This window comes from Microtus ochrogaster, chromosome 15 (assembly GCF_000317375.1).
Source record: "Microtus ochrogaster isolate Prairie Vole_2 chromosome 15, MicOch1.0, whole genome shotgun sequence".
Taxonomy (NCBI): Eukaryota; Metazoa; Chordata; class Mammalia; order Rodentia; family Cricetidae; genus Microtus; species Microtus ochrogaster.
In genome coordinates this window covers 14,680,524-14,704,620 of record NC_022017.1, presented here as the reverse complement: position 1 = coordinate 14,704,620, position 24,097 = coordinate 14,680,524, and the positions used below count along the sequence as shown (strand labels likewise).

Sequence of the window (24,097 nt, the reverse complement as noted above, 5' to 3'; positions counted from 1 at the left end):
AGGTCCCAAAGCCTGACTGTCACCTGCTCCCCTCTTCCAGCATCATTGAGCACTCTCCCTTCAACCCTCTGTGTTGCTGGTTGTGAAGTAAACCTTTGTGAGACACTCGCTGCTGGGGAAGACTACTCCAGGAGTGCCTGCTGAGTTCAGGGCGCAGGGGGCGCTAGGGAGATGCCGCTGCCCTTAGGCAGTAGTCTGCCTGGCGGCAGCTCTGCCTAACTGGGTGTGGTGCACTCCTACAGCTCTTTTACTCTGCAATGCCCGTTAGGACAGGGGATGTGGCCGTCTTGAGAACGGGCAAGGAAGGTGCAAGGTCCAAAGTGGAAAAGCACCTTTGCTTGTGGCTTTGAGCTCTGCAGTCACCAGTCTACCTGCAGAAACCAGGTAGAATTCTCAGGTAGGCACTGGAGGTGGAGGGAGATGGCCTGTCACTGTCCACCCACATGGGACCCAGCAGCTGTCCGGTCACACTGCATCTCTCAGGAGACATCAGTTGATGGTCATGGGCACAGATCAAAGCCTACAGCTTGAAGGCAGGCATGGTGACACATGTCTTTAATCCCAGCACTCGAGAAGCAGAGGCAAGTGGATTTCTGTGAGTTCAAGGCCAGCCTGGTCTATGAAGTGAGTTCCAGGACAGCTAGAGAAACCCTGCATCAACAACAACCAAACAAACCACAGCTCTGGACCCACTAATGGCCTCTGTGCAACCCAGGGCTGATTTCTGCCCTCCTGATGCATGTTTCCCTGCCTGAAGTGTGGATAAGTTCTACTTCATTGGGTTTAGGAGAAACAGTAAGCTAACATAAAGGGCTTAGAACAGTGTTTGGTCAAGAAGGCACTCTCAGGAAAATGCTTAGATAAAATGCTGTCCCTTCTGGAGTCTGGGAGCCATAGGTGAGCGTAAGCACCTGAGCCTTGCCTGGGTTCCCCAAACCTTGGGTGGAAATGAGGCCCAGCTGGGACCAGTAGGTGGGAAGGGACTATTTGTGGTAGAAACTCAGTTGAGGTCTCCTAGCTAGAAGAATGAGACAGGAAGACCCTCACATGGGTTAGAGTACACCTCTCCGGTTGAGAGAGGTCATGGCTCACAAGTCCCTATGGTAGAGAGCAGGTGCCAGGGCCACTGATGAACACAAAGCTGTGTTGTCAGGAGCAGTGCTCTGACTAAAAGTGATGGGTCACTAGAATGTCCTCTAAGGGGTGGCTACTCAGGGCAGCAAGGGGACATGCACACCTTGAGGGCCTCTGAGGTTTTGCTGCTGACCACCCAGCTCCCATGCTCTCTGGAACTGATTGTGAAGCCTGCACAGGAAGAAGACGTCTCTGACCCTGACCCTGTGCCTCTCATCTCTCATGCAGATGGCGGCCAAATGGGCTTCAGTATATAGCATCCCTCCCCCGCCCCCCCCACCAGCCCCCAGTGTCTCTAGCTAGTGCCATTCCTTAAGGACTCCAATGGCTCAGGGGACCTTATGGGGACCCTTCTGGCTATTCTTACCCCTTCCCAGCTCAGGTGGCCCCGCTCTGGCAGGCACAGGAACATGATATATCTTTCAGTAGATAGAGTTCCTTTATCAACTTGTGCTCCTGTCAACCCACAACTTCACTGGGAATGAATGGCCTGGCAGATGGGGTACCCAGTGGATAACCCCAGGCTGCCTCCCCATGAGCCAGACCCTTATCTGCCTAATGTCTACACAGACTCATGACCCAGCCCAGACACTGTTTCCACCTCTGGTTCAGGTCCTGAGGACCCAGCCCTGGGGCTCAACACCTCCAGAGCCTCAAGGCTGGCAGGCATTGGCTCAGAGTCCCTCTCAACATCCACATCCTCCGTGTCAGCGGCTCCTCCTTCGGCCGCTGGACCTGATGGGGTATTAGAGCAGCGCAGGCAGCAGTAGGTGGTGACTGCCATGAAGACTCCAGCCAAGGCCACCTCGGAGCCAGCAAGGTAGAAGATGATCTCATAGTTCTTCAGGGCATCCACCAGGCGGCCTGGAGTGGGAGGGGAGCCATGTCAACCTGTCAGGGCCTTCTCTAACTTGGGGGGGGGGAACTTACTGGTGATACACATATGCCCTGGCTTTATTCCTGATTATGAATTCAGAACTCCAAATGGATCCTTTCTTGTGAGGCCCAGAATGTCACTTTCTCTCCCTGAATCTCAATCTAATGCTTCTGAAGATGCTTTTATAGTCTACGAGGTTCCCCCTCCACATCAATGCAAGCCTACAGTGACTTGTTCCACTTGTGGGTGTCAGGGTGTCAGTGTAGCTGGACCTGGTCTATAGGGGTTTGGCCCAGCATCCTCATCAGGATCTGCAAGCTGTCCAAACTGAGCTGGTGAGGTGCCTGAGCACAGACTGGGAAGTGGGACTCTGTGCTCCGGAAAAGAGAACTCATATACCTTCCTGGGCACGGTATCTCCATATGTGGGGGAATCTCTAGCTCCATTGTGGGGGACTAAACCCAGGACATCACATGTGCTAAGACAGCTCATGGTGACATGCCCAGTCTCCACTGTATTTTCTTCCATGGGCTTCATTCTAGACTATTCCCATGTCCACACCAAGCTGTGGTCTTCGGGAAGTTTCCTGATGACCATGACTTCACAGCCAGTCCTGTCTCCGGCCTTACGCAGTTTTGGAGTGCCCTACACTGGACCTGCATTCTTTCCTACTAGGTCCACCCAACAGTAGGTGGTCCCTGGGCTTCCAGGAGGGCCAGCTTTGAGGCTCTTGGGGTGGTGGGCTTGAAAGAGGGCACCCACACATTGGCTCAGGGGCTTTGCCTTTCTTATTGGATCAAGCAGGAAGAGAAAGCTTGCTTGGGCCACTCTGCCATCTGGCTGGCTCTGAAGGAAAAGATGGCAGCTTACTCTTGTCTGTTGCAGCCTGGGCTCTGCTATTCATTCCTGAAGCCTCACTCTCACTTAAGCCTGGCCCTCTGGAGCCTCGGGACAATGAGACAACTCAGGAAGATGTCGGGGTCCCCACCTCTACCTTTCCTATCTTAGCTCAGCCCTCACTTGTACAGTGACTCTTTCCCCCCAGCAACCCTCTCCCCAGCCCTTCACACTGTGCCCTCACCCGTTGAACTATGCCAGGATGAGCAGAAGGCTTGGCAGACAGGTGCTGGGGGTATCAGCACCTCTCCAGCTGTCATTCGAGCACCCCTTCTCTGCCCCTAGTCAGGGCTGATTTCCTGTTCTGGCTTACTGGCTGGCTGAACTAAAGCATCCACACACATTCGGTCCAGGTTAGCTCTCTGCAGGGGCAGATCCAGATCCACAACTCGGGCTAAGCTTCCGAATCTAACCTGTTCCCCTACACCTGTCGCACAAGGCTTCTCTGCTTGAGAAGACTGACATGCGTAAGTCAGTCTTGGCTATTTGTGTATTTCTTCTGGAGACTGACCTTTGGCTTTTCCATCCTCACCCCCTGAGGGCGATCCCTGGGGGTGATCCCTGGAGGAGGAACTACCTAGTAATAAAGGGAGTCCACCAACCAAGCTTTCCAGCAAAGGGGCCTGCTTTCCCTCTCATCCCCGGAAGGTCGATCTTAAGGGCTTCCCTTATACTAACAACTCCCAGGTTTAGCTACCCCTCTCTTATGGTGCGCACCGGCAGAGGGCGGTCCTATGAGCACAGCCACGGCCTCCACTAGCAGTACCAGGCCCAGCGCACTGGGGAAGCGGGGCGCACCCACGGTCGCCATGAGCACCTCGAACTGCAGCGCGCCCACCATGCCGTAGGAGAGGCCGAAAGCGATGCAGAAAGCCACGAGGGTGCCATAGGAGCGCGCATGAGCGCTGATGAGGTCCGTGAGCCCGTTGGCCAGCAAGGCCAGACTGAAGAGATAGGGAACGTGGGGTCGCAGGCGTGTCAGACCCGCCAGGGCACCGCACGCCGGCCGTGCCACGATGTCCACGAAGCCCACGATGGACAACAAGAAAGCGGCCTCAGCGTCAGGCACGCCTGCATCTTTGGCGTAGTTCACCAGCAGGATGGGAGGCACGAAGAGCCCAAGTGCCATCAGGAACTTGGTGACTACGTACACCATGAAGGCGCGGTCGGTGCACACCGCCACGTCTAGCAGGCGGCGGCGAGCCCCGCCGCCGGGCGCGCGGTCCTTCGCCGGATCTGGGCGAAGCGGGGGCGAGGGCCCTGGTGGTGGCCGCATGACGGCCCCGCAGGCGCAGCAGTGCAACAGGAGGCCGCCAAACAGCAGGAAGCCACCGCGCCAGCCGAAGCGCTCCCCCAGCAGCTGGCCAAGCGGCGACAACGTGGACAGGAACACCGGGCTGCCCGCCGCTGCCAGCCCGTTGGCCAGGGGACGTCGCCGCTCGAAGTAGAGTCCCAGCATGATGAGCGACGGCTGGAAGTTGAGGGCCAGGCCCAGCCCTGCGGGCAAGGCGACGCAGCTGGAGTGCCCCTTCTGGCCTCAGTGGCAGGGCCAGGCTGGGCCGGGATCAGGATAAGTCCGAAACCGGGAGAGTGAGCTAGGAGACTCAGGGGCCGCCCCTTTGAGGAAAACTGGGGACTGAGAGACTTGCATCAGGGACTCTCGACTCCTGCAGGGAGAGACATGGGTGCCCTCACCTGTGAGCACTCCAGCCGTCAGGTACAGCTCCAGAAGGCGCGAGGCAAAGGAAGCCAGAATCATGCCCGCGGAAGCCAGGAGCCCGCCAGCCAGCATCACCGGGCGACAGCCAAAGCGTGTCACGAGGATGCTGGACAAGGGGCCTGTGGACAGAGTAGGGTCATAGTCTAAGTTAGACCAATCTCCTCCCCAGAAAATGCGCCAGGTCTTGCCTTGTCCCTCTGAGATCTGAAAGAGCTTGAAGGGGTATTTAACTCCCCCCTCCCCCCAGCCCCTTCAGAGACAAAGAGGGCATTTTGGTTGAGTCACACAGCTTGACTGGGCAGACAGGGTGGTGTGTGTGTGTCTGTGTGTCTGTCTGTCTAGTGGCCACCCATCTCTTACCCTCTTGAGAGCCCAGAACCAAAGTAGGAAGGATGGCTTCCACTCTTCGCCTCTGCCTGCCACCAGACTACCATCCTCCTGAAGGCTCCCACCCTCCCAACATTCGGCATTGGGGCTTCTCCGGGTTGATGTCGCCCAGTGTAGGTTTGCTGGCAGGAATGAACCTAACCCCTCCAGGCCAGCAGTAGTAGCGGATTTCCACTTCCATCCTTGTGCCCTACCCACTCTTTCCTAGGGTCGAGGCTTCCATGTGTTCCCCATCGAAGGTAGGGGCGGGGGACAGGGGCGGTGCTTCTTTAGGCGCTAGCGCCTCTACCCCAGGTGCTAGACCCCAGGAGGCTCTGGGAGGAGTGCTGACCGGTGCCGTAGAGCATGGCCAGCATGATGGAGGACACCCAGGCTGTGTCGCTGTAACCTGCACCGAAGTCTTGCTTGAGTTCTCCGAAGAAAACGCTCACGGCCTTGGGGAAGCCGTAGGCGAAGCCGGTGATCACGAAGCAGGCACCCAGCACCACCCAGCCCCAGCCACCATCTGGGGGGCCTGCACCCCGTCGCGGGCCGCCAGCGCCCATTGCCTCTACCTCTGCTGGCAAAGAGGGGGGACAAAAGGCAGTGGTGGGTGCTGTAGAGAAATGAATTGAGACCTGCAAGGAAAAACAGCCCCACACCGCCCATGGAGCCCTTTAAGGGTTACAGAGCCAGCAAGGTAGGAAGGTCACCCCGAGTCTTCCCACCTTCCTGCAAAGGCTTGTGAAGCGTGAGTGGATGCTTGACTTCAAGGGTTCCTCGCTAGGGCTTTTCACCTCCTGGGACCTAGTAATGGAAGGGGAAGGGGTGCAGTGAATGCCAGATCCCAGCAGCCACTGTGGGGTGTGTGTGTGTGTGTGTGTGTGTGTGTGTGTGTGTGTGTGTAGGGCACTGTCAGTGTCACCATGAATACATGTAAGTTTGTGGACAGACGAGCCAATCAGCCAGTGGGGTGGCTGCCAGCTGTAGTGGCCCTCCAGCTTGTCTTAACTTTCCTCTGTGACCAGGAATAAGTCAAGATTAAAACAACAGGGCATACTGGCCTCGTCCAGCAGCCTTTGGTGCGGCTTGTCCTTCCCGTTCTGGAAGGAGTTTGCCCTGTAAAGTCTCCTCTCCCGGCTGAGCCTCAGTTTCCCCACCAGTAGGATGGCTGAGTGAACACCTGTACACCAGCTGGAAACCTTGGGGAAGAGGAAAGGGCTCTGGAAGAGAGACCTGAGCCCCAGCAGTTTACAATCTAGGCCCTCCATCCCTAGGCAGGGGTTCCCAAGTCCTATGGCATCTGCCACGGAACAGGAGGATGGGAGACCCAGGGGAGCCCTCCAGGACCTCTCCCCAGAGACACCCAGGACTCTGCCCTCCCCCAGCTCCGGGTTCTGACTTTTCTTACCTGCCCCCCCTCTGCATGGCTATGAACACAGAGACAAGAAACTGGCCCTTGACAGCCCTCGCCGCACACTCACCTGGACTTGACTCTGGATTTAGGGTCCAGCCTCACATCTCCTGAGGCCTGCAGGGAGGGGCTTCCTTGAGCTCTGTGAGGCTGGAAGATACTGATTCCCACAGCTTTGGCTACTATGGCTGCACTCTGGCTGAATAAACAACTTCCCCAGGCCTGGGACTTAGAGTCCCCTCATCCCACCCCTGCCCTGCTAAGAGGCTTTTACCAGAGCACAAGTGACCATGAACCTGCAGGGCTGACCCAGTGGGACAAAGGGCAAGGAGCCCCTCCTTCACCTCCCAGGTACTTCCAACAGAGGGACAAAGCCCTGCCTTGGGGGGGATGTGATCTGGGGCTGGGGGCAAAGTGGTACCCTGAAGAGACCCGGCCTGTCAAGCCACTTCCTCCGTACACCATTGCTCCCTCCCCAGCCCCAGGTCACATTCCAGGAGGGGCTCCTGGCTTCTCTTGGATAAAGCTAATCCAGGCCTGAGCCTGACCATGAGGGGTGGAGGGGCTGGAACAAAGGTGCTGTGTCCCAGCTAAGGGGAACAGGCACCATCCCTTGGGGTGCATTTGGAGATGGGGGCAGGGTGGAGGTGAGAGCTTTTGTGCAGCCCTGCCTGAAAACTTCAAGAGCCCTGAGTGACTGGAGGGGAGACAGACCTGAGACTCCAGTCACCCTAGAGGATCCCCACCTCCCAGGCCTTACCCTGCCCCCAAATCAGACACCTTCACTGCCACTGTGCCCACTTCCTTTATTTATTTTTATCATTTATCATTTACAAAAGTTAAAAAGGGCTGTGTGGGGGACAGGGGTGGAAGAGGAGGTGTTTCCCTTTGGGGCACAGGCGGGAAGATGGGAGGCAAGAGGCTGGGTTCTGGGGAGAGTCTGGGATCCCTGAAAGCAACCAGCTGCCCCGTGCTCCCACCCAGTCACCCTGCCCTATGTTGCAGGCCCAGCCCGCAGGGAGTTTCTGGGCTGCGGGCAGAGGGGTAGGGATGGTCCCCTGGGTAGCGCCTGGCATCTTGGATCCACTGCTGCTGCGGCTGTCAGCTGGAAGAGCCCTGGGCAGGTGTGCAGGACCACCTCAGGCCCCGGTGGAGGACATGGCCTCAGCGGATGAGGGGTGCTGAGCGGTCGTTGGTGACAGTGGGGCGTAGCTTCACTGTGGCAAAGGGATTTGTACCCCTGTGGGGGATAGGCTAGGGTGAGGGGGGCAGAGACTCCAGGTCTGTGTACCTAGGGAGAGTGGCCGGGCATCTGGCCAAGCGTCTGCTTCTTGCTGCCCTCCCGTTTTGAGTCACCTGCTCCCATTTGGCTCCCTGCCCACTGGGACTCACCGTGGAAAGAGCTCTGGGGGTTGGTGTTCCCAGGACATAAGTTTCTGCACGAAGGGAGGGCAGGTTCAGGGGCGGAGGGAAGATGGGGTCCCACCCTTTACCCCAGGAGAGCACAGGACTGGGAGGTAGAGGCCCTACAGGGCTAGATTTGAGGACACTGCAGCCCGAAGTCTGGTTTCAAAGAAAACTCTAGGCCTTGCGCAATGCCATGGCCTGGGGCTGATTGCCCCTGCGAGGTAAGGCCAGTGACCCCGTGCGCACTCCTTCACCCCCATCCCACCTCCCATCCCCCGCAGAAGAGTGGCCAAGGTCTCCCTTGCTGGGCTACTCCATAGCGGCCAGGCAGAGGACAGGTGGGCTGACCTTGACATCGGTGGCTGCCCCCATGCTGCCCACACTGCTCCGCCTGCTGCTGGGCAAGGGTGTGGGTGCGGGGCTGGGGGCACGGCTGGGGACGCGGCTTGGGGTCCTGGAACGGGAATTGCTATCCCAGTAGTCTGATGAGGCTGCAGGGTTGCCTGGCCTGTCCAAGAGGTCATCAAGGCTGTGGCTTCCCCGGAGGGGGTAGGACCTGAGTTAGAGAAAGCAACCCGGCCTGGTGCCCCCTCCCACCTGCTGGGCCTGAAGCTGGGCAGGGATGGGGGGGCAGGCACACAACAGCCTTTATTAGGAGGTGGAGAATATGGGCCACCGTTCTCCAGAGGCCAAAGAGGACAGACCCATGAGATAGATTATCTCATAGATGTCCCATGAAGGGAGGGACAGGAACACCCTTGGGGCCCCACCCACCAACTAAGGTACCTGGAAGGCAGTTCATTCATTGGGCTCATGGGGGTCATGGAGTTCACGGGGGTCACAGGCTTCATGGGGTTCACTGGCATCTCCTCCAAAGGTTTCACATAGGCCTCAGGGAACCAGCCACTCCTGTAGAGCAGACAGCAATGGCCCCTTGAGCATGGCCAAGTAAACAGGGAGGCAGCCAGACTGGGCTCTGAGGGCATATCAGACAGTGGCCTGGGTTGCCCCACCAACATGGCTTTCCTGGTAGTCAAGACCTAACAGAGCCTGTGACACAAAACCTCACATCCCAACAGGGGCTGAGGCTCCTAGGAGAGGAGTTGGCATCTAAGTTGGCGAGCAGGCTGTTCAGGCCCTCAGGTCACATCTCCATGTCACAGTGCTCAGACCAGTTTGGAGTTGGCCTAGGCTAGAGAGTGGCACAGTTATGAGCGTCCCTCGCCACTAGACTTGGTACCCCGTAATCTTTCAGGAAGCCCATGGGGGTGGGCAGCAGATGCTGGGAGACTATTCTCCAAAAGTGGCTAAGGTGGGGCTACTCCCACATATTTCCACCTGGACCCCCCACCAGGCCCCCCACAACCTGTCATTCACCCCCCCCCCAGTCTTCTGTGGGAGTGCTCCCAGCTGTCACCTCTTGGCCCTTCAGGGTTCACACATTGGCTTCTATTTATGTCTTCCTAAGTCCTGAGAGAGTGGCAGGCTGAGCCACACCCTGTCCCCTCCTGCAGAGTCCAGAGCCCTGCACACTCCCTAGAGGACCACCAGTCCCATTTGTGTGGACACGAGGGGTGTCTGGTTCTCCCCCCTCCACACTAGGGTGCCAGGCAAACAGCTCGTGTAAGTTCTTCGGGCTGTGAGCTGTGCAATGCCGGGCAGAGACCTTCCTTGCACCTCAGCGCGCACAAGAGCGCGCACGGGGACACAGAAGGCATGAAGGCAGTGGGGTTTTGCCGAGTCTGAGAGCCTGCTGCCCACCCCATTTGTCCCCTTCTCCAAGGCTCTTGTCAACCCCAGGAGTGGTTGAGTAGACGGAGGCAGGGCGGGGATTGGAGAAGGGGCCAGGGAGGCCTGGAAATCTCGGTGGAGCGGTGACCCTGGGGTTACACTCACGCGGACGAGCCCTCCAGCTTGCCGTAGAGCCAGCCATTCCGAGCTTCGGGCACCAGCACCTCAACGACGTCTCCAGCCGAGAAGCGCAGCAGCGTGTGGTTGGCACCCTCCGAATGGGAGACTAGGGCGCGGACTCTCCTGGCACCCCCGCCGCTCAGGCGCTCGCCGAAGGAATTGGACCGTGAGCGCGGGGCGCTGCTGGTGTAGAGCGAGGCTGCGGGGGGATGAGTGAAAGTTCTCCTAACAGTCTATCCGTCATCCCTCCTGCTGCAGCCCAGCCTCCAGCCCCTTCCTGGCCCGCCCCCTGCACCTCTGTGCTTGGGGTACCCACAGGCCGACGGTGTCCGGGGCAGTGATCGGCGGTCTGGCTCCAACTGCGACGCGGACCTCGCCTCGGCCGGCTCGGGGCCGTAGGAGCCGGAGCCATGCCGGCTGCGGGGGGAACCATACTCTCCCAGGGGCCTCGGGGGCTGCGAGGGGAGAGGGCAGGGGGTGGGGCGGGAGGGGCGGAGCCTCGCTAGCCCCGACCCCAACCCCAGTCCCAAGGGTCGGCGTATGGATTGGGGACACGGTAGGGCCACCACGGGGGCGCAGAGGCGACCCCCCGGCGCCAGGGAGCGAGGGGTGCAGCGTAGAGCGGGGGTGCGGGGGGCGGCGGGCTCCAGATGAAGGGCGGTGGTACCCAGGACCCAGCGAAAGGCGGCGGGGGCGCGAAGGGCGGCGGGGGCGGCCAGGGCCTCACCATGTCCAGCCGGGTGGGCGTCAGGCGGCCCGAGGGGTAGGGCGGCCCCAGTGACGGGCCCAGTAGCCCCGGGGAGTGGGCACGTGATGGGCTGCGGCTGGCCTCCGACTGTTCCTTCCAAAGCACCACGCGGTTCTGTAGCATCCCCCGGGCCTGTCGGGAAACACTAGGTCAAGTGTGGCCACAGATCCTGGGGCCCAACAGGTGTCACATCTTGGAGATTGCTTGAAGCTTGAATCACCACCCCTTAAGCCGGGCTGTGGTGGTGCACAGGCAGAGGCAGGCGGATCTCTGTGAGTTCAAGGCCAGCCTGTGTACAAGAGCTAGTTCCTGGACAAGCTCCAAAGCTACTGAGAAGCACAGTCTCCAAAAACCAAAACAAAGCAACACACCACCCCTTATCTGGGAGCCTGCCTTTCACGTGCAAAGGGCTGCACACCTGCCCCTCCCAGAGGCAGCTGGGGTAGCCCAGACCTGCTAGGGTTAACCACACTGTCTGAGGCCTGCCCACTCTTCCCTGGCCCATTCTATTCCAAGGAAACCATGGACCTGTCAGGCTCTGGGCTCCATAGGGGACCATGGTCCTTCATCATGTACGCATCTCGTGGGCCCTAATCTGAACAAGTTGGATGCTGTATCATATAAAATAAGATGAGCTGGGAATTTTGAGTAAAGAAGTGTCTAGGCCATGTGGGAGACTCTGCCTCAGTTAATAAAGTGGAGATCAAGCAGTGACAAGCTGCCTTTATCTCATCTGCTTCTCCTAGTGGCCCTGTTACTATCTCAGCCTCACAGAAGAGGGTCACATTGCTCAGTGATGGCCTCAGTCACTGAGTGGCAGAGGCACCTCCCATGGCCACCTTTCAAGGATTTCTCCCTGGAAGCTAGAGCAGCGCTGGCAACCTCAGCAGTTTCCTGCTGCCGTGACCAGAAAGTGGCTGCCCCTGCAGATCTGGGCAGACACCATGTCTCTTTGCAGCCAGCAGTTAGCATAGGAGCTCACAGAGATGCTGGCACACTGGGCCCTGCCTGTCTAGTCTGGAGGGACCTTTGCCCGACTTGAGGGCCCCTGACCAGGCCTAAAACACCAAGGCTGGCCTGGCAGCACTTCTCTCAGCCCTGCCCAGTCAGGAAGAGGGGAGCTGGGGTTCCAAGGCCAGAGAAGACGCCATGCAAGAGTCTAAAAACGTATGGGGGGGGGGCGAAAAGGGGATTCTTGGATGATAAAAGTGACTAGGGGTGAGAAGAGGCGATGGCTCAGAGGGTAAAAACGCTAGCTGCTCAAGCCTCGTGACACAAGCATGAAGCCTGATGCAGGACACACATCTGTAAGCTCGACGCTCCTGCAGTATGGGGGGAGGGAGGAGGCTCTCAGCCCAGCAGTATGCAGTGCAGCAGCAGCAGTAATAAGAGACCCTGTCTGGATGAGGAGGAAGGCAAGAACCCACGGACCACGCATGCCCATGGCACATGTATGCATCCACACGAATAAATAAATATATAAAAAAAGAAAGAAAAAGTCACCAGGACTGTGGCGGCACATGCCTTTAATCCCAGCACTGAGGAGGAAGAGGCAGGTGGATCTCTATGAGGTAGAGAGGCCAGCCTGGTCTACAGAATGAGTTCCAGGACAGCCAGGCTTACTCAGAGAAACCCTGTCTTAAAAAATAAAAACAAAAAGGAAAAAAGAAAAGATAGAAAAAAGCCAAATGCAGGCAGCGGTGGGGGTGGGGTGTCGTTTAGTTGGTAGAACATTAGCCTAGCATGTACGAAGTCTTGTAATCCATCCCTACACTGTATAAGCCAAGCAAAGGCGGTGCTCTCCTATAATCCCAGCACTCAGGAGGTAGAAGCATCAGGATGGAGGCAAGTTTGAGGCTATCCTGGGCTGCACAGCAAGTTTCAAGCTAGCCTGGGCTATTACATACCACCAAATTTTTTCCAGAACTTGAGAAATCTGCTTTTGGGCTGGGACATAGCTCCAGGGTAGGCAATCACCTAGCGTGCACCAGGCCTCATGGTCCACCCCTAACACTGCCAGAAAACAAAATGAGGACTAGGGAGCTGACTCCATGGTTAAAGCACTGGGGATGGGAATTTCAATCTCCAGAACCCCTAAAAACTTGGAGGTCATAAGTTGCCTCTCCAGCTGGCTAGCTAGCCTGGCCGAGCGAGCTCCAGTGATTTCTGGGTTCAGCAAGAGAACCTGGCCCAGGAAGCAAATTGGAGACCAACAGAGGAAGATAGCAGAGGTCGCCCTTGGGCCCTACACACGTTCATGGGCACAAACAACACATGGAAAAAAGGAAATTTACTACAAATTAATAAGCAAAATGAAAGAAAAGACTATGATGTATCCCAGTGTGCGGGGGAACCTCTGAAAATGGAAGAAATGCCAACCGTACGTATATAACTCATACGAGGGGACATTCAAGAGAGGCCATTTTACTTTGTGATTAACCAAGATTAAAAAAGCAGCCCCCAAGCTATTGTCAAGGTGCCCAGATAGGAGTGTCTCTTGTACTGTGGGCGGAGGTACACAGTCAGCGCTGTGTAGCCTGTGTCCTTGGGCTCACCCACTGTGGAGCTGGGTGAGGTGGAAGGAAAGGCTTGACCAGCAGAGAGAAAAGGGAAAGACACCCTCCAGGGCCTAGGCCTTTCCTTGCGTGGCTTCACATCTTGCTCTGTGCTTTCTGCTTCTATTGTAATACAATGTTGGGTAACATACAACAATTGCCTCAGGTCATGAGGAATTGGGTCAGGCTGCACTGGGCAATAGCCCCAAGCCATAGGAATTGCTTAGTCCCCGTCTTACCAGGCTGCTTCAGCCTAGAAACAATATACATGGTATTGAAAACAAAACCCTGTTCCGTTCCCAGTCAAACCACAAAATCTGGCTGTAACTCCCTGGAATGCCCCCAGTCCCTCTGGATGCACCAGCTTCACCCTGTGGGAGGGTTGGGCTCCTCACTGGTCCAATAAAGTGGCCTCAGGTCTGAGTGCTTCTCTGCTTCATTCTTACATCTGGGTCTTCTAGGCAGAAAGCCCTCCTTCCTCACTCTCCCAGGGTCGTTTCTTTGGGAGCACAGACACCCTCTATGCTCACTATATGGGCTAAATAGCCACCAGTCTGACCTAAGACCTGGTCTTTGTGGCCTAGTGCAAGTCTTGTTGAGGGAACTTCGGCTCTGAGCTCAACCCTCCGCTCTCCTCTGAATCCTCCCGTCCATCTTCATTCTGCCACCTCTCCCAGACTCTGATCTCCAGGCTGATTGCTGCCATCCACACAACCAGATTCTGCAGGACAAGGTAACTCAGGTTCTCTGACCACACCCCCAAATTCTTATTCTCTCCAAGTCACAGAAGCTCAGAGGTTCTGGGAACCCCTACATTTCACTTGGTGACCCCCTCGAGTCTTAGTGGGGATGCCTCTCCTAATACTTGGGTCCATTTCCATCTCCTCCGTAAGCCTGGGGGATGCCAGACAAAACTCCCCACCAATCCTGCTTCTCATTTCAAATTTAAACCAAATTATCAAATGGACTCTAAATTATCTACCCAAAAAGACTCTCCCTTGGCTCGCCTCCAAGGTAAGCTTAAAAAGTTAGCAGGGACATAGTGGCACATGACTTTAATCCCAGCACTCAAGAGGCAGAGGCAGGGGTGGATCTCTGTGTTAGAGGCCAGCCTGGTCTCCGGAGTAAGTTCCAGGACAGCCAAGGCTACACAGAGAAATCCTGTCTCTCTCTTAAAAAAAAAACCAAACAAAACAAACAAAAAAACTTCATCTTTTCAAGCTCCAGCCACCAAACTCATTCAAATCTGCTCAAATCTGGCCTCAATACCCCTTCAATAGTGGCCATCACTACCCCAGTTGGAAATTTTGGATTTTGGCATTCTTACAGACTTAGATAACTTTTTCAAATGAAATAGCAAGTGGTCCAAGGTTCTCTATGCCCAAGGCTTTTTGCCCTTCACTCTTGCCTCTCTCTAAATTCCTGCTCTGCCCACCAGGTCCTCTGCCACGAAAAGCCTGGACCCCAGCCTAATGCCCCTCCAGTGTCCTGGCTTTTGATCCAGCTGATGAACCTTCTCCCTACAAAATCCCCACCTGCCAGTAACAATCTCCCTGCTGCCCAGCTCTCATCCTCACCCTCTGCAGGCCTTCCCACACCCCCATCCTTACAATAGTCTGCCTAAAAGTAGGGGGTACATATCTTCCCATAGCCTTTTGCTCTAAACAGTTAGACATGGTCACCGGACACCAGCTGCTCTGTCTCCAGACACTGGCCACAGTGGCGATGCTTGTCCCCTGCGGCAAATAAAATCTCACTTCCTAGTTCCCCCCATCCCTACTATGCGCTCACTCAAGGACCTCATTGGCCATCAGGCTTTCCCAGCACTCCCCTAATTCAGAGTCCAGCTTCTCCACGGTTGATTAGATCCCACCCATTCCTCAGCCCCGACACACTCTTCCCCAATAACCCGTTCGGGTCCTCAGTTCTCCCTCACTCTTTCTCTGAGACACACATGACCTACCTTCTAACCCTTTGCCCATTGGACCCCATTCAATAGGACTAAACGTCCTCAAGAAGAGCCCTGCACAACTTCATTTCAGTGGTGTTGGAACGTGGAATGGGTGCCTTACCTCCCACCCTGCATAAGCTTGTGCTGTGGTAACACCCCACAATATGGAAGCCATGACTGCCCCTGGCCCAGAAGAGACTCAAGCACTGTGGCTGCCTCCAGACAGGCCATGCCCCTCGGAAACATGACACTAACTGGTCTTTCCTGTGCTGATTTTGTTAGGCCAAAGGCATGAGCAGAGGCACCCACACAGGAACAAGGAGAAATTCATCTATTGGATGGGGGGCATAATTTGGGAGTTAACCATTAAAAAAATCTACACAATTTCAGACTGGGATTATACATCCATGGGGCAAATGACCCCTCCAAACCTTACAGTTGTCCCTGGGAGCCAAAACCATTTCTGCTCCTGCAAGCACAACCTGGACACCCCAGTCCACCAACTCACTCCTGGGGTCAGGACCCCACAGTCACACTCACCCCTCTTTATGCCTGTATCCCTCTCATAAAAATGTGCCAGCTGGAAAATTCCAGCCACGCCCCACTGTCCAGAGCCAGGGAAGAGTTTCTGGATTTGTCTGAGAGCCAGCCAATGACATACCGGGCAGGCATATCCAACCTAGTGCAGAACAGTCAACAGATGAACCCTGCTTAGCCAGAACCTGGTTCAGATCATTGGCAAGCCCAACTGCATAGGGCCAGAACCAGATTGTACCCGGTTGGTTCCCAAGGCAAGGGTATCAAACGGGACTTGCATTGCCTGTCAGGATGGTACTTAACGGTTGCTACCCTAGAGGACCATGTGCCAGTCATCCTCACTGTGGATGCCTGAAAACGTGAGCCTGTTTCCACGGTGACCAAAAGGTCAGAGCATTGGAATTTTCCTCTAGTTCCTCCAAGGTTCCTCAATAGAGCTTCTACCTCAAAACAAAGGTCCCACCCAGGTGTCGACAGAGAGTTCTGCTCTGGCGAGGTTATTGTCTACAGGTGTGGCTAATAGCCAGACCTTGTGCTCCAGGAATAGAGAAGTAGATTGTTCCTGCCTCAAACAAGAGTCTAGGGATCCAACTAAATTCCAGTTCCCTTAAGGAGATAACTTGGGATTCCCCCAGGGAGTGGTTTTCCCACAGAGTGTTTGGTCTAGGGTGTGTATATGACTTGTTTTGTTCTAGCAACAGAATGTTTAACTGTGGATGTAGCCTGTGACTTCAATTGGTCTGTTCATTTCTGTGTATCACTTTAATGCAGTCTTTTGTCTTACTCCCATCTTTTGGGGTCAGAGGTATTTTAAGCAGTTGGAAATTAATCGTGGGTGAATTTTCAGTACTCACTGGAATTCCCTCCGGATACTATCCTATATGTTTCTCTGTTTTATAATTTTCATTCTCGTCTTCATTCTTTACTATATTTCTAATCCCCATGCTTCTACCCTGGCGAGAGGTATTTTTGTTGTGGATGGTCCTGACACCTCACACTAGGCTTAGATGCCAGTGGAGAAGAGAAGCCCCGGGCTGCTTCAGTACTCCTGGGGGTGGCTCTACAGAGGCATCAATGATGGGGTCCGATGGTTACCACACGGCCAACTGACCAATCAGATTAAGGGAGACCTGACCTTGGGACAACACAGCATTAGGCACCTTACAAAATCAAATAGATTCCCTGGCTATGGCGGTCCTCCAAAACCGCAGAGGACATCATGACTGCCAACAGGGGGCACCTGTGCCTTCCTAGAGGAAGGATGCTGTTTTCATGGGAACCAGCCTGGCCTAGTTTTAGGGAAAACGCTAAACAATTAGAATCAAACACAGAGAAAGGACCTGACTATGTGGGGACCACAGACTGCCCCCTTGGCAGGCCCAGTCACCATGATCGTGCTAATGTTACTCATTGGTCCCTGCCCTTTCAGCTGTCTCACCGAGTTTCTCCAACAAAGACTACAAGCTTTTACTGCCCAGAGGGTCACTACCAGCCCCTATCCCACCTGAAAGGGACCCCAACATGACCCCCTTTCACCGTTAAGACCACTGACTCCCTCCTGCTGGAAGAAGACCCCCTGAAAAAAGTCCACAGCCCCTTCACCCTCCCAGAACTGGGATCTGTTGCTAATACCCTTAGGCCATGAGGAAGGGAGTTTGACTGTCTGGGGTGCTAGCCCCCAGCCATAAAGTCTGCTCCTCCTGTAGAGACAACACCCCCACTGTGTCAGAAACAACCTACCTAGTTCCCAGTAAAACCTCAAAATTAGCTGTAACTTCCTGGTGGCTACCCACATATGTGTGCGTGCAGATATACCTGTCCCTTAGGTATATACTAGCCCCACCAAGCAAGTTCAGCCTTTATCCCTTGAGAAGGTTGGGGCCCCTCGCTGTCCCAATAAGGTGGCCTCAGCCTGTTAAGATCTTGTCTGTCTGCCTCTGCCTCACTTTTCTGACACAGCATCTATGGTTGGCTCCCAGGGTCAGATCTGGGGTGTCCTACATCCCAAGTGAGGCAGAGATCATGCTTCCTGTCGCCTATGCACAGAAGAAGTTGGTTTGAGTCACACACAGTTCCCTCCTGAGTGGTGTTTGGGGGAAGGAACAACCCTTCTCTTAAGGAGGTTGGAGGTTAGCTGCTCAGGGCATGGACAGAAAGCAGCTTCCTCCTAAAGGCAAGATGCTGTGGCCACCAAACAGGGAAAAAATACCCAGCTTTTAGCATTTAGGGAAACACAGCTAGGGGAATGCAAGCCAACACACTGATATGACACCTCATGCCAAGGAGGGTGGCTAAAAGCAAAATGGCTGTAATAAGAGGAGGCAAGGGTGTGGAGAGATCACACACTGCCAACTGAAAGTATCTGGAAGTCTCTCAAATGGTTAAATGTAGCATTAGCATACAGTCATCAACCTGACAGTTGGATACCCAATGGAAATGAAAGCCTGCCCCACCCTAGCTATTCAAGGATGCTCCAAACAACGTCTTCCTACAGTGTCCAGCAGGGACTGGGCATCCAGACACAATTCCGCAGAAAAAGGAAAGCCAGTGACAAAGGCCCCACACTGATATGAATGCCCACAGTGGGCAACTCTCCTGAGACAGGAAGTGACCGGGAGTCATGCAGAGCTGCAGGTGGACTGGCTGGAGAGAGACAGCCGAGGGCTGGGCTAATGTAGGGGTTCTAGGCTAATGACTGACAGCTGTGCTCTGAGTCTACTAAGACTGTCAGCCATCTATAGACTGGGGTGGCTAGATACTCGCTCTAGAGAAGACAGGAAACAATGTATACGTGATGATGGGGAAAGGGACTAAGAGAGCACCATGAAGGTTACACAGTAACTCAACAGGCCTGGCAAGAATCAGGGCAGGATAGGGGACACAGTATCTCAGGTCAGTTAGCAGGGCACACCCTAGGTGTCCTTGAACGGAGACGGCGGAATAGGCATTTAGAAGACGCAGGCTGTGGGCTGAGGAGGCAGCTTTGTTGGTGAAGTATCTGCCGGTTGGTGGAGTATCTGCCTGTTGGTGGAGTACCTGCCTGTTGGTGGAGTACCTGCCTGTTGGTGGAGTATCTGCTGGCATGCATGAAGACAGCCCTGGCTGGGCTCAGCCCCTAGCTCTACATAACACTATATGGTGGAACGTGCCTGTCATCCCAACAGTTGAGGTAGACAGGAGGGTCAGAAGTTAAAGGTCATTCTTGGCTACAGGGTGAGTTAGGAGCCAACGTGGGCTATCTGAGACCCTGTCTCAAAAAGAAGAAGAGGAGGAGGAGGAAGGACACGAGGAGGAGGAGGAAGGACAGAAGGAAGAAAAAAGAAGGGAAGAAAGAAAGAAGGAGGAGGAAGAAGTGACAATGATGATCACAGATGTCAAACTGGCCAAAAGCCAAAACTCAGCCTGTGTGTTGCTAGTGGAAGCCCATACTTGAAGAAAAACAAGAATTGTTCAAATCAGAGCAAAATTTAAAACATCAAATTTGACTCAGAGAGCTATCAAACACATAAGAAAGATGATATTAATGAGAAGGGCCTAATAGTCTTGCACCCCAAAGCACAAAACAACACAACTAAGTACAGAAAGCAAAACCATTAGAAATCCAAGAGAACGGAGAAAACCAGACTGTTCCAGCAGAGAGCACAAAGCGCCCGAAGTCCACTTAGGTGGCACAATTAACATCTCGTCACTGAATGAATGAACAGTGGGCACGTTCATTCAGCATTTTTAAAGAAATGGAAATGCACTGGACGGTGGTGACGCACGCCTTTAATCTCAGCATCTCTGCACTCGGGTGGCAGAGGCAGGTGGATCTCTGTGAGTTCAAGGTCAGCCTGGTCTACAAGAGTTAGTACCAGGACAGGCTCCAAAGCTACAGAAAAACCCTGCCTCAAAAAAATGTGGATGTTGAGCTGTGGGGGTATACACCTTTAATCCCAAATCCCAGCACTTGGGAGGCAGAGGCAGACTGATCTCTGTGAGTTCAAGGCCAGCCTGGTCTATAGAATGAGTTCCAGGATGGCCAGGGCTGTTACCCAGAGAAACCCTGTCAAAGAAAGAAAGGAAGAAAGAAAGAAAGAAAGAAAGAAAGAAAGAAAAAAAGAAAGAAAAGAAAAGAAAACAAGAAAAAACAATGGGGGCCAGCAGGACAGCTTTGTGAGTGAGATTGCTGCCAAAGCCTGACTGGTGCTCCGAGTTGAGTACTGGAAGCCGAGTCAAGGCTAAAAGAGAGAACCCCACAGAGTAGTCCTCTGACCCAATTAAACAAATGACTTGCATATGAACGAATAAGGGTTTGTATGCGAAACAAATCAGAATTAATAATATATGCAAATGAATAGAGAAACAAGAGTGTTGTGAGACTGATTTCTACTCAAGGAAGAGAGAAGGAAGGAGCACCCCTGCTTCCTGCGTACATCTGACTCAGGAGGCCATGGCTTGCTCTCCCCAGCCCCACTCACCCGGCCCAAGAACTGCAGGAAGGTGTTGGAGAGCAGCAGGTGCTTCTCGGCCAGGAAGCGGTAGCGCCGCTTTTCTTCCAGCTCGGCTGCACGCTTACTCTCCGACACAAAGGCCTGCATCTGTGCATGCAGCCGGTTCACGCTCTCCTGGGGGCAGAGGAGAAGGTTCTGGCTGGGGGCCCCTTCTCCAGACCTCCCCTGAATGCGTGGTTTATACCTTCAGCCTGTGTCCCTGGGTCTCTGGTACCCTGCACACGGGAGTGCAGAGTGGCCATAGGGAGGATGTTTTCTGGGAACAGGAATGAGGAATGAGGGATGCTCTACTTGTAAGGGAGATTCTGGGGAGAGCAGACAGGAGCTCATTAAAAGGGCGGTAAAGGAAGCAGAGGTTAAACCATGGGCTTGGGGTCCAAAGACTCAGGCGCGGGGTCGGGGGAGCAGCTGGGAGTGCCCTTGGTAGGGACTGGATGCTTCTTTTCAGCCAGGCAATCCAAGAGCCACAGGCCCAATGGTCCCATTTTCTCAGTGAGGCTGAGGAAGGTGCTGAGGATGGCCTCTGGCGACTCTCCCCTGCTGTGATCCCCACAGCTGGGATCATTTGGGTGGAGGCGTTCACAAGGGTGTTAGAGTTTCCCCAGAGACCTGCTCCCAGCCCCTCAGCCTTCACACCTTCATCTCCCGCGCGTTCTTGTCTCTCTTGCGTTCCATGCGCCACAGCTCAGACATGCACTTCTCCAGGTTGGCCGCTCGGTGGCGATACTCAATCTCATAGTGCTGGGAGCTATCCTGAGGCAGGACGGAGAGACAGGGGGATCCCCACATCAAAAAGGCCAGGGCTCAGAGTAGTGGACCAGGAGCCAGGGGCCCGAATGGGACTGTGTACAACCTGAGGCAGGTGGATGCTTGGCACTGGCTTATCTGACCGTCTCTTGAGCCGGCGCGCATGTGCGAACTCCCGCGCACAGCCGCCTTCTGTCTGGGAGTGACTGGCGCAGAGGGACAGACTTACTTTGATGAACTGCATGTCCAGCTTGGTATTCTTCTCCATGTGCTGAAGCAGGTCTCCGTGGAATGTCTGCACCTGTGAGGAGCACAGTTTTACTTTTTATTACAATGCTGCCCACCATATCCATAACACACTGGGCCCTGGCCCACGTAACAGATAAACGGGGATGACACGGCCATGAGTAGAGGAAGGACTGCAGAGTTGACCAGATGGTTTCTGGCTTGGAATCCTTCAGTAAATGCGTCGAAAGGCCCTTGGGTCTCATTTTGAATCAGTCTGGGCCTGTGTATTCTGTTCCCTCTGTCTGTAGTTCCCGATCCATCTTCAAATGCCCCTCTGCTGAGAACTTTTCCTGCCGCCGCAGGCAGAACCCACGGCCCTCGCTGGTTTCCATAATGCACACCCATTCCTTTGCTCTTCCGGCCATGGGGAAGAATTTACTGCAGTTCCCTGTCCACACTCCACTGGAACTGTACTGCGTATGGGGGAAGTGAGGCTCTGGTCCCCAGAGCATGGCAGGACCTGCCCTATACAAGGGTCCAGAGCTGCAGAGGCCTGGGAAGGGGGAGGCACGTGGGGAGCCACTGTAAGCATCCCCTGGGCGGCAGGAAAAGGCCGCTGGGTTGAGATTCAAAAGAGCTGTGTGTCAGCCCTCACTCTGCTTCAGCTGTGCTTTGTGACCGCGGACTAGTTCATCTCCCACGCTGGGCCTCACTTTTCCCAGAGCCTGGTCTGATGCTGTGGGCGGGGTAGGACCCTGGCAAGTCCCTCGACCCTCTCTCAGCTTCCCTGCGGCCTCATGAGGCAAGGGAGGGGTCAAGCCTGAGCCACTGGGTGCTAGCTGCATGGGAACAAGATTACCCCCACCCATCTGACAAGTTCACTTCTGCCAGCTCCGAGAGCCTTTTCTGTGTCCTTTTGTCATCGGTGGGAGGCTTCCTGCTGCTCCGGGCCCTTCCCATGGGGCTAAGGTGCCACACAGAAAAGGAATGCTGGGAGCATCCCCATGAGCAGAGAGTTAGTAATACTAGAATTTTTTTTTGTTTTGTTTTGTTTTTTCGAGACAGGGTTTCTCTGTGTGTGTTTTTTTTTTTTTTTTTTTTTTTTTTTTGGAAGGGGTTTTTTTTTGGTTTTTTTTTTTTTTTTTTTTTTTTTTTTTTTTTTTTTTTTTTTTTTTTTGGAGCCTGTCCTGGAACTAGCTCTTGTAGCTCTCGAATTCAGAGATCCGCCTGCCTCTGCCTCCCAAGTGCTGGGATTAAAGGCGTGCGCCACCACCGCCCGGCTAATACTAGAATATTTTTAAGGGTCTCCAAGGTTGTTCCTAAGTGCTTGTTGGTGGCTGGTCCGCCAGGGACCCTGAGGCTCCTTTTCGTACAAGTCCTTGAACCACAGCTGCTGCCACCAGCCTGTGTCTGAGGAGGCTTATAAGAGCAGCAAACAGAAAAGTGGATCATTCCAGAACCTCAGACGAGCGTTCTTGTTGGACGGGACCACTGGAGGGGTGTGGCCCTCTCAGTGCTGTCTGCTTGTATCTTACATCCTTGTCTACCTGCTCTCCTCATGATGCTGACCCACACCAAAGAGACAGTCCGGGGGTTTCTGTGCAGATGCATGTGTGTTCCTGCACAGTCAGCAAACACAACCCACAGAGCCTGAGGAAGGTGCGGGGCTGGGCACATCCTCATACCCAGGCCCCCGTGGAACCACAGACAGTGAATGGCAAGTTACCCCACGGGAAACTACTGACAGGCCAGACTTTTTCACTCAGGATGCTTTAACTGGGAGAGCCTGCCTGTGGAGACCCGGACAGAGCAAGACACAGAACTTCGTGGGTGGGCATGTGAAGTGGAGCAGCCTGCCCTGACAGCCGTGCTGCAGAATTACTGCAAGGGTAGCCTGCAGGGCTCTCCGGTGCAGTGGCACAACTGGGGCTGCTCATGGGGCTCCCAGGTCCTGTGTGAGCTGAGGCACACGCCATGGTCAAGGACAGTAGAACAGGGCGGCCGTATCTCAGTTGCCCACTGCTGTGGTGTGGCTGTGACGGCCGAAGGCAGAGAAGACTCAGGCTGACTGTCAGGTGGGGTCAAGTGCCACAGTGCGTCAAAGTCTCCCTCAAGCTGAAGTGCTCTAACAGACTGAACTAAAGCAAAGGCCTCGCTGCAGAGAAACCAGAGGAATGCGTTATCAACAGATGTCTTAGGACCCAAGAAAGTCAGCAAACCCAGGTCAGGCTGAGGGATTCCTTCTGCCTGTCCTTACAGGGCACCCTCATGGCATTAGAGGATCCTGTGAGGTCCTGGACACAGACACAGGAAATCGCACGATGCAGATCACCAAGCCCTGTGAGGGGCTGGCAGCAGCCCTGTCTTCCTTTGCAGCTTGGGTGTAAAACCCAGGCCCTAGCTCCACCACTGAGCCACAGCCTCAGCTGGACAAGGAGTCTCTTGAAAGCTGCCTCAATGGAACAACCCTAGCTCTTCTCCCCTTGAGCCCCCAGCTCAGCCATCATGCCCAAACAACGCTTTTCTGATCCACCTGACAGCGACCCACAACACCACAGCGCGACAGTCCGTGTCAGTCTGGGGACTCATCACTCCACACAATTGACACCCACTCCTCCTCAGATGCCTTCCCTCAGCTTTGCAGCTCCCTCCAGCCTTGACTCCCTGTTGGGCTCTGCTTCTTCCCCATCTTGGTCAGCTCCTCGGTGCTGGTGTTGATAGTTCACAAATGCTCAGCCCAGACCCCATCCCGACACAACTGACTTTCCAGACTGCTGATGCCGACTGAAAAGCTGACAGCAACCCTGTAGATCTAGCTCAGCGGTTCTCAACCTGTGGATCACGAGCCCCTTAGGGTCACATAGCAGATATTTATGATTCATAACAGTAGGAAGATTACAGTTATGAAGTAGCAATGGAAGTAATTTTATGCTGGGGGCGGGTCACCATACCATGAGGAACTGTATTAAAAGGTCGCGGCATTAGGAAGGTGGAGAACCACTGGTCTAGCTGGTCAGCCTGGACAGCAGCCTCAGCTTCTCCCATTTACATCTTCCCTCCATCTTCCAGAAGATTCTGGTGGCTCTCTCCAGCCTGATTTCTTCCCAGTACC

At 54.7% G+C, this 24,097-nt stretch overlaps 2 protein-coding genes across 2 annotated transcripts in view; both read right to left on the bottom strand.

The window, feature by feature from the left end:
• Positions 1-1,696: 1,696 nt before the first annotated feature.
• Slc16a8 (solute carrier family 16 member 8) lies at positions 1,697-6,040 on the bottom strand. The gene is made up of 4 exons (XM_026782686.1): positions 5,347-6,040; positions 4,604-4,747; positions 3,626-4,405; positions 1,697-1,998 (listed from the first exon to the last, which is right to left on the bottom strand). The coding sequence occupies exons 1-4, from the start codon at positions 5,558-5,560 to the stop codon at positions 1,697-1,699; spliced, it is 1,440 nt and encodes a 479-aa protein (XP_026638487.1). The 5' UTR covers positions 5,561-6,040.
• A 1,455-nt stretch (positions 6,041-7,495) lies between these two features.
• Baiap2l2 (BAI1 associated protein 2 like 2) overlaps positions 7,496-24,097 on the bottom strand; it is a 30,087-nt gene continuing 13,485 nt past the window's right edge. The window contains exons 5-14 of the mRNA XM_005354205.2: positions 20,987-21,058; positions 20,647-20,763; positions 19,978-20,124; positions 10,454-10,606; positions 10,043-10,181; positions 9,712-9,925; positions 8,602-8,724; positions 8,164-8,371; positions 7,801-7,844; positions 7,496-7,648 (exon numbers count right to left, since the gene is read on the bottom strand). Of these exons, the coding sequence (XP_005354262.1) occupies positions 7,573-7,648; positions 7,801-7,844; positions 8,164-8,371; positions 8,602-8,724; positions 9,712-9,925; positions 10,043-10,181; positions 10,454-10,606; positions 19,978-20,124; positions 20,647-20,763; positions 20,987-21,058 (1,293 nt within the window). The 3' untranslated portion in view covers positions 7,496-7,572. The remainder of the gene's footprint in view (positions 7,649-7,800; positions 7,845-8,163; positions 8,372-8,601; positions 8,725-9,711; positions 9,926-10,042; positions 10,182-10,453; positions 10,607-19,977; positions 20,125-20,646; positions 20,764-20,986; positions 21,059-24,097) is intronic.

Bases quoted from the DNA above. Each gene is read 5' to 3' on its own strand.
- Slc16a8 (XM_026782686.1), bottom strand. From the start codon at position 5,560: ATGGGCGCTGGCGGCCCGCGACGGGGTGCAGGCCCCCCAGATGGTGGC. The intron at 4,406-4,603 runs GTGAGGGCACCC...CCTTGCCCGCAG, and splicing joins GACGGCTGGAGTGCTCACAG to GGCTGGGCCTGGCCCTCAAC. The intron at 1,999-3,625 runs GTGCGCACCATA...CTCCCACTCCAG, and splicing joins CATAGGACCGCCCTCTGCCG to GCCGCCTGGTGGATGCCCTG.